Source organism: Theobroma umbraticum, unplaced genomic scaffold (genome assembly GCF_002168275.2).
Source record: "Theobroma umbraticum cultivar Fairchild unplaced genomic scaffold, ASM216827v3 scaffold_86.0, whole genome shotgun sequence".
Taxonomy (NCBI): domain Eukaryota; kingdom Viridiplantae; phylum Streptophyta; class Magnoliopsida; order Malvales; family Malvaceae; genus Theobroma; species Theobroma umbraticum.
In genome coordinates, this window is record NW_018397263.1 from 129,070 (window position 1) to 140,895 (window position 11,826).

Below are 11,826 nucleotides of genomic sequence, written 5' to 3' on the forward strand. Positions count from 1 at the left end.
CAAACGACCGAAGCCCCCACTTGATGAGGATCCTCCACTTTTTTCATATAAAGAGACGTTGATTGTTTTGCATGTTGTGATCCATCCAGCCCTGACACAAATTCTGCAACACTAGAAATATTCTTTTGGCACTGCATGTCTGCAAAAACCAGAAGGATAGATTAGACCGACAACGGTTTTGGACGATACATATTTATAGCAACCGAAATCACATTGACGATACGATGGATGACTTTAGTTATTCGTTGTCCAAAGTAATTGCATTCTGAAAACTTTGATTGATGTCTTCTTGTTCTGGTCATTTTAGTTGTGCATGGCATGTGCTTGTAGAGGATGTGGAGCCATTGGCATAAGCCATCAGCATCAAGAAGAGTAAAAGGGTGTCGTACTAGTAATTAGGAGGGAAGAACAGAAATGCTACTAGCAGCTACCTCTTCTACGGGCCTTAGGCTTTGGGCTTCAGGTGGAGCACCAAGGTGGCGAGGGTTCGGACCATTCTTTCTTAAACAATGGGCCTAGCCGCTGCTGCTTGGACTTGTTGGGCGAGAGAATCAGAGGCCTATCCTCTTTGGGCAAGATTAGAGTTTGATACTTTCTGAGCCAACCCTTAATGGTGGCCATCTTAACCCAACCAATAGAAAATGGGGAAAAAGAATGAATCTAAGTATCCAAAGGGATGGGCGGTTGGTTTTCTATGACTTGTGGGCTTGTGGCTTAACTTAATTGATCATGAAAACTACGAAGGAAACAATCCAGGCACTAAAAGACGGCAGCAACGACCAATGCAAATGTCGTTACTCTGCCGCCGGAAATCATTTTCTAACAACATAAAAAGAAGTAGAAGTAAGACAAAGTGCCACCAACTTCACTCTCCACTCTTTTTCTTTATTTATGTGTAAAGATTCTTCGCTTCATCACCTCTTAACTTAGTTTTGTATCTCGGCTCTTCTTCCCCCCCACCCTCTCCTACCGATGGCGTCCCTCTCGTGCGGCTCCAACCTCGCCCTGCTCCTCCGTGCCGCCAACCCCAACCGGAACGACCCATCATCGTCTCTCCCTTCCTCTTCAAACTTGATTGCTAAATACGGTCCGAAATCAGTGACTGCTGCTTGTTGTCGTTCCTCTTCTTCCTCAAAAGCGGTGGGAGTTGGAGGTACACGCGCCACTGCCCAGGTGGCGGACGCTGTGGTGGTGGATAAAGAGGAGAAGAGTCAGGTGTTGAGAGTTGGGGTGATATGTGGAGGTCCATCGGCGGAGCGTGGGATTTCCTTGAACTCTGCTCGCTCCGTACTTGATCACATACAGGTCAATGCAATGCATTATGCGTGTGTAATATGCTTATATCTGCAGTCACACTAATACATTGACTGATAGTTGTGGTTGTTGACAGGGAGAGGATTTGCATGTGAGCTGCTATTACATTGACTCTCATCTCAATGCCTATGCAATATCCTCTGCTCAGGTTTATCTACTTTCCAATATGAATTTATCTGTGACCAGCTGTATTCATTGCTTGTTAGATTTTAATGGATTAATTTTTTATTTATAATTCACTTATTTCTTAAACAGCTTGTTCTTGTAAAATTTTTACCAATACTCACTGGTCTTCTGATTTTCTTCAGATATATTCCAATACTCCTTCAGACTTTGATTTTAAGCTCGAAAGGTGAGCCATTTCATGAATTTATCTTTTGTTGTTCATGAATTGTTTAATGCCTTAAGATGATCAAAGTTGTCTATCTATTGCAGCCTTGCCCAAGGTTTCCGGTCTTTGTCTGAATTTGCAGAGCATCTAGCTGCCTCGGTGGACATAGTTTTCCCTGTTATACATGGTCGGTTTGGTGAAGATGGTGGCATTCAGGTCCATTGCTATAATCCTTCATCATAAAATATGAATTGCACTAATGCAGACAAACATTTGTATCGTTTATTGAAGGTTTTATAATATATAATTATTTTTTCCATCTGATGACTAATCAGGAGCTATTGGAAGAATATAATGTTCCATTTGTTGGCACAGGATCCAAGGAGTGTCGTCAAGCATTTGACAAGGTTCAGAAACTTTATTTCTCATATCATCATGACCAATCTGTTCATACTTAACAACGTTATGCATCATTCTCGTATCATCATGACCAATCTGTTTATACTTCTTATGTAAAATCTAACGACCTAATGCATTATGGTTCATTAATGACCAATCTGTTCACTACGCACCTACTCATTTGGTTCTGAATGGAGACTTGAATGCATCGGATTCTGTAGAATGGTTACTGATTAGTTTTAATTGTCTGTTGGGAGGAAAAGACAACGCTAACTCTGTCGTTTTAAGTTATTGCAGTATGATGCCTCCCTGGGCCTTAGCAAACATGGATTCGCAGCAGTACCTAGTTTCTTGGTGCAGGTGATTTCATAGTTTTCTTAATCAGTGTTTTCTTGTTTGGCTCAATTATCTATTGCGTGTTGCTATTCAGTCTTGCATGTGCATAATCCCTGCAGAACACACAACTCATGCACACATGCATACGTACTCAATGTTTTACCCTTATGATTACTGGGTGTCAAAAGCTCTATTTGCTTACATTATGATTCCTGCTATTGTGATTTCCTGTTATTTCGATTTCAATCTTATTGTTCCTGAAGATGGTTTTGGGCGGTTGTTAAAGCACTGAAGTGATTTACCACCTTGGTTTTACCTACGTACTACTTTATCATAATTCTGCAGGATACTGCCTAGATCATAGACGTCCCTATCTGCCATCTTTTCTAGGAGGCAATTTTTGGCCCAGATACCTCTGTATATTGTCTGAAATTCTTAGCAAAACTAAAAGAACCTAAGAAACCTGGTTAATTTTGCAACATTGTAAATATGCTGCTGAAATGTTATATATGATGCCTATGGTCAAAAGCAGTCGCTTTGCTTCTTGTGTGCTAATGCAAACATTACTGTTGATTTATAGTAATAAAGAGGAACTTGTATAAGCATTTTAGAGTTAAATGTATCTGACTGCACTTTGTGCTATTAAAATTATAATGGTGTTTTAGGGAAGCGAAGTGAATGAATCTGACTTATCAAAATGGTTTGCAAGCAACCAGTTGGACTTTAACTCTGGGAAAGTTGTGGTAAGTCGTGCTTCGTGCTCTTGTGTAATTTGGTACATCGCTATTGTGAGGTAATTTGACAGACCTTTATGTCTTGAAATTTCATGATAACATTTTTTTTCTAGGTCAAACCAACAAGAGCAGGGTCAAGCATTGGTGTCACAGTTGCATATGGAGTTACTGATTCACTTAAAAAGGCTAAAGAAATTATTTCACAGGTATACTAGGTTTCATATACAACATTAATCCACTGTTGTTATGTCAAATATTGGATCCAGCCAATGCATGAGGTCACCAAGTGAGTTTGATTTAACTTAGGTTTCGTTCCCTATTATCCTTCGAAAATTTTTCTATATATGTGAAAATGATTCATGTAGTATATTATTTCTATCTGTATCTTTTAGTAATGGAGAATTTAAAAGAAATTTTCAGTTCTTTCGGAAGAATGAAGTAAATGGGTGGATAATTGAATATCAGCTCTTTGTTGAAATTTTCCAGAAGATTCAGCAAACAGGATTAATTTTGGACTGAGCTGGAAGAGAAACTGGCTACAAATTCAGACTAAGTAATGATGTTTTGAATCTGCCATTGGTGTTAACTAATGAATTATGTTCTTTGTTTTTTTATAGGGAATTGATGATAGAGTCCTTGTTGAAATATTTCTTGAAGGAGGGAGTGAATTTACAGCCATTGTTCTTGATGTGGGTCATGGTTTTGATTGCCAACCTGTGGTCCTACTGCCAACCGAGGTAACTCTGACCTAGATACTGTTGTTTCTCTTGTATGTCTTTATATGCTCTTGTTAGGAAAATTTTTCCCTTACAACTTAATATCAGTAACTTTTAGCACTTAAGAAGCTAATTTTGACTCCTCCTATTTCTAAATGTGATTAGTTCTTCAGGTTAGACTTTTCATAGGAGCTAAACTTTGAGTAACGCAGAGTGAAATTAATTGGAGTTTCAAAGAAGGTTAAACATCAAAATATTTAGGAATTCCTTTAACATGACTTTTTATTTTGATGGATTAGTTTTTGGCCATAATAAAACATATTATAAATTTAGTTCTTTTAAGATGAATAAGTAATTTTTACCTCAGCCTAATAGATGATTTGATATTAACACAATGAAATCTATGGCCCAGGTGGAGCTTCAATTTCATGGCAGTGGTGATGTAAGGGAGAAAGATGCAATTTTCAATTATCGAAGGAAGTATCTTCCCACACAACAGGTCTCTCAATATTGCATCCCTGAATTTTCTATCCAGAGAGCTTATCACTTATCATGCACTTGCAACACTCAGAATGGGTGTATAACCTTTTTAGTTTTGAGTTGTGCCCTTTGATGTTTAAATACTACACTGTTTTCCTAATTTGGAAATATTTTCTGCACTTGTAGGTTGCTTATCACACTCCTCCTCGTTTTCCTATTGATATAATCAAAAGTATCCGAGAAGGGGCATCTCTGTTATTTCAAAGGCTTGGTTTGCGTGATTTTGCTCGAATTGATGGATGGTTTTTGCCTTCTTCCGCAAAGGCATTATCTTCTTCTGAAGATAAATATGGAATGACAGAATTGGGTACGATTCTATTTACTGACATCAACTTGGTAAGATTAATCTCTGATTCTTTTCCCTAGTAGTTGTTGACTTCGATGTTCCTTATATCTCATACTGATTTTTCCTTTTTATCTGTCAGATTAGTGGGATGGAACAGACCAGTTTCTTGTTTCAGCAAGCTTCAAAGGTACTTTGAGTATATATCGAAGTTTTTCATGTGTTTAGTGTAAGTTTTCAGTATAGCTTCTAAATGGCATGGACAACATCTATCATTTGTCCTGCCATGGAGTGTAAAAATAATCTCAGTTAAATACACAGCGCAGTTAGAACTTAGAAGTACTTTTTGTAGGTATTTTATTACAAATTTTGTTTTATAGAAAGCCAAAAACCACAAATTATTGAAATGATTTATGATATTTGAAGTATGAAATGTACATAACTAAAAACATTTTGTCCTTCCTTTCTGATTCACTGATTCTGGCTGCTTTGCAGATCATATTGCATGAATAGGGTTGAGGCAGGATATCTTTAATTCTTTCTAGTTTTCATCCATTTTTACTGAACCAGCATCTAACCCCAAAACATACATTTTTTGTTTAGGTTGGGTTTTCTCATTCGAACATTCTGCGAAGCATAATCCATCGTGCTTGCTTGAGGTTTCCTGAGCTTGCAACATATAGTAGTGAATCAGGTCAATTGCGCAGAACTTCAAAATTCTTGAAGCCTATTGAAACATCCAAAGGGCTTGAAGGCATTCATAAAGTCTTTGTCATTTTTGGGGGAGACACTTCAGAGCGACAAGTATCCCTTATGAGTGGAACAAATGTTTGGCTCAACTTGCAAGCATTTGATGATGTAAGCTCTTTTATTTGTTCCATTTTCTGATACACGTCATTTAGATCAGTAATACTAGAATTCTTCACATCATCTATGGCTGTGCTTTAATTGTACTAATTTATAAGAAAAGAAAAGATGCCCTTTTACTTAAATTATGATAAAAGTGTGTGATAGGTGTGATACTGTCTGAGATAGGTGATGTTGGTGTCTACAGCTTGATGTCACTCCCTGTTTGCTTGCTAGCTCAATCGACCATTCATCTACTACAGATTCAGATAAGGAGGAGTCTGATGTGAGCTCCAGAGAAGTTTGGTCATTACCGTAAGTTTACCCTTTATATATATCTGGTTGCATCTTTTTTCTGTTTTATATGCATGGTTTCCGGGAAAACATCTCCTTTTTATGGTTGTAGGTATCCCCTTCTTATGGTTTTTCCCTTTCCTGTTCTCATTGGCTACTGGTCTTTTAGGGAAGCTTCTAATCTTGAAATTAGTGATGATAGATCAGTTGGTGGTTGTTGTCCCTTCTTTTGCCTTCTGTGATCTTGTTAGTCTAACTTGACTAATGAAATTATGTTCCTCTTTTTCTTTACTTACAGTTACTCTCTTGTGTTGAGACACACAACAGAGGAAGTCCTTGATGCATGCATGGAGGCAATTGAACCAGCTCGAGCTGCCTTGACGTCTCACTTAAGAAACCAAGTAATGAATGAACTCATGGAAGGTTTGAAGAAACATGGCTGGTTCATGGGCTTTGATATAGCTGATGAGCTACCTGTGAGATACTCGCTGAAGGAGTGGATCAAGTTTGCCAAGGAAGTTGAAGCAACAGTTTTTATTTCAGGTTCTATTTCTTGGTTTTGTATTTGGTAGTAGTGAATGACTCATTACCATTCCAAATTTATTGTTGAAATATGATAGCCTAGTAATTGTGGATGTCGGATAATTCTTAAACTACATGTACACATATGATCTTTTTTATCTTGAATATAGCCAAGATGGATTTCGCCTATATAGCAAAGTTTTTGTTGAGTTGCTAAATACAGTTGCATATCTTGGAATCATATGTCCAATCAATTACTTTTTTATGTTTTTTAATTTACTTTTGCTGTGTGCTGCCTTTCACTTTCTCTTGAATGCACAGACGAAAGTAAGGCAGTGAGGACTTGAATTGTGTGACTGTTATATTGTTAACTTCTTTCTTGAGATCTGTTTCAGTGTGTTTTCAATCACCAAGTTGATGTTTAATTGCAGTGCATGGAGGCATTGGTGAAGATGGTACACTTCAGTCGTTGCTGGAGGCTGAAGGAATTCCTTATTCAGGTTCATCCTGATTGCTTCTTTCATATCAAGATCACCACTTTTTCTTTAAATAGTTAATCATTTTTCCTTTCTTTCTTGTTCTCTTTTGATGTGAAGGTCCTGGTGTAAAGGCTTCCAAGATTTGCATGGATAAAGTTGCAACATCTCTGGCTCTTAATCATGTATGTTAGCAAATTATTGTTTAGGATACTCTGAAAGAAAAAGGGAGTTTCTTTGACCACCTTTTGCTCCTTATTATTGCTTTGAGTAGATTTTTGTATACTAAGCATTAGGGTCTGTGGAAATCAACAGCTGGGAGAAATGGGAGTTCTTACCATAAACAAAGATGTGAAGCGGAAAGAGGATTTACCGAAGATGCCCATTCTTCAGACTTGGCATGACCTGACCTCAAAGCTTGAGTGTGAAACATTATGCATTAAACCAGCGAGGGATGGATGCTCTACTGGTGTTGCAAGATTGTGGTAGGTTAATCTTCCTTGTTCAAGGCTGAGTACTGACTTATCTTTGCCACTTGACTGAGAAATGTTCATAATTCTGATATCTGCTAGAGCTATGTCATTCAATAGAATATTCTGGTTTTATTCACTATAATGATTCTAATCATCTTCTACATGCAGTTGTGCAGAGGACCTTGCAGTGTATGCAAAAGCCTTGGATGATTGCCTTTTGAGGATTCCTCCTAATAGTTTTTCAAAGGTATAAAAAGCCTGGCTACACTTCCTTGTGCCGTTAATGAGCAGATTACCACCTATTGAAACCCTTTAACAGGACTGAAATAGATCCAAGGACAAGTCTGACACTCGCATAGTTGATGTTTCTAAGGCATGAAAGAATTAGTTCTAAAAGGGTTAACCTTAAAGTAATCAGAAACTGAACAAAAATGGGGAAAGGTTCTTTGGCAATAAAATCAAGGGGATATGTTGAAAAATCTCTCAAGAAGTCTAATATTTTCTCAATTTTTGGTGGAAGTGGTCCCTGATTCTCTAAATTCGTGTTTTCTAGCTGGCCATTTTCCTTTCAAGTTATGAGTTGCAGAGAGATATTATAACTTTCTTTATGGATTAGCATATTCAACGCTGGAGCAAGATGTTAAATCTACTAAAATGTTTTTTCACTGCAGATTGCATGTCTATAGTAACATGTTCGAGTTTCTATTATAAACTCTTAACGTCCCTTTGTACAATGGCTAGGCACATGGTATGATCGAAATGCCAAACCCTCCTCCAGAGCTCTTGATCTTTGAACCTTTTGTGGAGACAGATGAGATTGTTGTTTCATCCAAAACTGCAACTGCAAGTTCACAGCACCTTATGTGGAAAGGACACAGTCGATGGGTAGAAGTAACAGTTGGTGTTATTGGAAAACGAGGATCGATGCACTCATTGAGTCCTAGCATTACTGTCAAGGAAACTGGTGATGTTTTGTCCCTTGAGGAGAAATTTCAGGGTATGTCTTTCTTCACTATTAAATCTAATTAACAAGTAAATGAATTTGGGATTTGAATCAACTGAGGGAAATGCTTTTGTACTGCTCCATTTGACAAGATTTGTTTCTTAATCATGTAATTTAACACTGTTTGGCACGAGGGTACTTTGTTGTGAATCTTTTCCAGGGAAATAATCATGTTTTTATGTATAGAACGCATTTTGTCTGCAATAATGATATAGTTTTTGCTTAACAGGTGGAACCGGCATCAATCTGACTCCTCCCCCGGTTTCAATTATGAGGTTTGTCAAGAAATCTTACTTTATGGAAAATTATCGTTGCAGACAGTATGATATTCACGTCACTTCATTATTGATGTATCAGTTCCCGCTTCCCAAATAGACTAATACTTAAAGTGCATTCCTGATACTTTCAGAGGCAAAGTCATGCATTTCTTTTCAAATGTTTGCAAATTGTTCTTCTTTTTCTTGGATTGTTCTTTCCATTGAATGAGTTTTTCCCTTCTTGCTTCAGTAATGAGGTTTTGGGGCGATGTAAACAACGTATTGAGCTAATTGCCAACACTCTGGAACTAGAAGGATTTTCAAGAATTGACGCATTTGTTAATGTCGACAATGGTGAGGTATGTTGTTCTATGATGTTATACAGTCTTCCGTTACTCTTTTACGTTATGCTTGGTGAGGCCAACTCTGCTTGTGATGTCATGTGGGTCCCTTTGAAGCCCCTTTTCTGTTTGGATGTCTTGATGATTGTTACAAAACAGATTGTCTGCAAGATTAAGCGGTAGCAATATGCTGATTGATCTAGAATTCTTCAGTATTAGATTGAAGCATTATCTTCCTGGTTACGAAATTTGCAGGTGTTGGTCATAGAGGTCAATACGGTGCCTGGGATGACTCCTTCCACTGTCTTGATACACCAGGTAAAATCATCCGGTACCCACAAGATGTAGCATTCATTTTATGTGTGGCAGGCTTTTGCTTTGGTTCATCGTGTTGTTCAGAATTGGTACATGCAGCTTCAAAGAAGAGTAGAAGACTAATTTTCTGATCCTGTATCTCATTTCTGACATTCTATGTTTTGCTGCACTACTATCAGGCACTGGCAGAGCAGCCTCCCATGTATCCTCACCAGTTCTTCCGTTCACTTCTCGATTTGGCGTCAGAGAGAGTGCTGTAAAAGTTGTTTGAACTCCGTTGGTGGGATCTTGCTTTGGGAATTGAAGAATGAAAGAGGAAACCATGTAGCAACAAGCAGATTGTGAAACTCAAAACGCAAAAGCACTTGCATAAACTATGAAATTTGTGTTTTTCCTTTTCTTAATTCTCTTAGGATGTGAAAGTGATAACAATATCGAAAATCTTGGGCATAAAAATTTAGAAATCCAGGGTAAAAAATGATCACTTCTTCGGATCAGTTACAAGGCAAGTCCAAACCCTGAAGATCCATAAGGCCGAATTAAAGGCCATTTTTTACGCTTTTGGGCCCTTAAAAAAGGTGAGAGAGGCCCCAGTATATATTTATTGAAAATTTGAACAAGCGTTAGCTTCATCGGGGTTTAACTCTAACATAGGCATGCATTAGGCACAGGACAGCAATGAAAAGAGAAGAAGTGGAAACAAAAATCTGGTTAGTTGGTACTGATGTTTTTCTGAATTTGAAACATAGAAATATAAAACAAAACACAGGGTAAGGTTGAAGCTCCTGGTAGTACTTCTGTTATCAGTAGCTGTAGCCTGTCGAAATCTGTGCGTAGTGGATTGGCACTTCATGTTTTCCTGGAGCCTTCACCTCCTACAAAATGTAATCCTCTAGTTCCAGTCGAGGATGAGCAGTAGATAACTAACAACCAACCTCAGGCTAGGATTTTCTTTTTCTTTTTCTTTTCAAATTTCATATATAGGGAACGTATCGTTGATCCCTCTTGCTGTGGGGAAACCTGACAGAGCAGACTGTGCTCAATGGCATTTATGTTGTTGATGCTTCCTTGTTGCAGGAACCTAAATTGTCTGCCTGCAAACATAATTAGTTTTGCAGTATTCTTCCACGATGTTTTTTTCTTTCACTTCTCAGACCTCAGGCTAGTGCCCTTGGTCTCCGATTTAACATTTCCAGCTTGTTACTTGGTATTTCGTAGTAGAATTTCTTTGACTGTCAATCAATTCCAAATCTTTTGTTTTGTTTTGGTTTTCTTCGGTTTTTTTTTTTCTTTTTTGATAGTTCCATCCAGCCAAACTAAATAGCGAAGAACCTTGTTTTTAATAATTGTGCTAGCTCACATGCAAAACACGGTTACATAATTTACAGTTAAACAGACAGAGATGCTTAACGTAGGTCCATTTTGACTATTTCCATGCATGCAATGTCCCAAGCAATGAACCGGTAGCTTCCTAATATCTATATGGCCAGTACAAGGCCGGGCAAAGAGCGGCGTGCCAAGTCCCTGGGGTGGCTCTGCCACAGAGTGTGGCTCTCGTGCCCAATTTCCCAGCCTTGTGGCTTCACATCCCGCACAGTGAGCCATGTATTAAAGTACTCCCTAAACTGTGTAATCAGACCGTCTTTCAAAGTCCATACGTGGACCCAGTACGCTTGTGCTCCTTCCCAACCCTCTGCAATCACGCAATCACCAACCACCTCAATGCTCCTTGGCTCAAACCTGAATTCCGTGTGGATTGACTCCCCGGTGAGCACCCGCATCATATGCTGGCACCGCGGAGGCCCATGGAACCACCACTCCAGGTCACTTGCTAGCAGTTTGACCACGGTGCTGGTGTCACCATGTGCCAGTGCCTTATAAAGTGTATCCACAATGGCTTTGTTTTGCATTTCTTCTGGCACCTGAGCTTCAACATTGTTGCTTGCCATTCTCTGGTTTTGGAAATGAAATAATATACAGAGTAACCAGCTAGCAAAGCTCAACCAAGAAAGGATTTTGCAAAGCTAGCTTTGAGATAATTGTGAGCATGGAATTATGTCCTAAAGTGCAGCCCTTTTTATAGCAAAATTCGGTGTGAAGTGGATGGTCCCAGTTTTAAGACTGCAATGACATGGCAACTGATCTAAATTGTTCAATCACAACTGCGCGCAATGCTTTCCTGGGAATAAATGATGGCGTTTGTGTAGTTAGTACCTGTCCTAGATGGCTTTCTATCTGCTAAATCCAAACTTTACTGTATTGATTAATCAACCTCCTCCAACAGAGATTGATTGCTAAAAATTATGTTGACATTTTTGGACCCAACCGCGCCTAAGACCTCGAATATCTCTAATTATTCTTTTTCTTTTCATAGGAATAGTTGTGGCAAGAGTGACCCTTTGCTCTTTGGTTTCTTCTGGATATCTGATTATCCACAAGACAATTTACAAAAGAAAAAAAAAATTGCAAGTGGTGAACACCCTGTGAATATTCACACTGTTTGGTATTTTTGACGCCTCTCAAGGTGCAAGATTGTATCACATCTTACAAAAGAGCAGGAGCAGATCCATCATTGGCATCTTTCGTCCCCTTGATGGGATGTTCCGCTAAAGATTGACCATATATATATATATATATATATATATA

At 38.4% G+C, this 11,826-nt stretch overlaps 2 protein-coding genes across 2 annotated transcripts; one reads left to right on the forward strand and one right to left on the reverse strand.

Moving 5' to 3' along the window:
- The first annotated feature begins 746 nt into the window (after window positions 1–746).
- On the forward strand, window positions 747–9,682 carry LOC110420741 (D-alanine-D-alanine ligase family). The gene is made up of 24 exons (XM_021434112.2): window positions 747–1,305; window positions 1,391–1,462; window positions 1,623–1,666; window positions 1,750–1,861; window positions 1,981–2,052; window positions 2,342–2,404; window positions 3,046–3,123; window positions 3,228–3,320; window positions 3,732–3,851; window positions 4,243–4,329; window positions 4,497–4,706; window positions 4,796–4,843; window positions 5,257–5,511; window positions 5,708–5,814; window positions 6,092–6,336; window positions 6,747–6,815; window positions 6,912–6,976; window positions 7,107–7,276; window positions 7,433–7,511; window positions 8,006–8,261; window positions 8,497–8,542; window positions 8,775–8,883; window positions 9,121–9,183; window positions 9,360–9,682. Exons 1-24 carry the CDS (start codon window positions 973–975, stop codon window positions 9,438–9,440), a joined length of 2,877 nt encoding a protein of 958 aa, XP_021289787.1. The 5' UTR covers window positions 747–972; the 3' UTR covers window positions 9,441–9,682.
- A 209-nt stretch (window positions 9,683–9,891) lies between these two features.
- Window positions 9,892–11,216, reverse strand: LOC110420743 (Nuclear transport factor 2 (NTF2) family protein). Its single transcript, XM_021434113.1, has one exon. It carries the CDS (start codon window positions 11,127–11,129, stop codon window positions 10,659–10,661), a length of 471 nt encoding a protein of 156 aa, XP_021289788.1. The 5' UTR covers window positions 11,130–11,216; the 3' UTR covers window positions 9,892–10,658.
- Window positions 11,217–11,826: the final 610 nt, after the last annotated feature.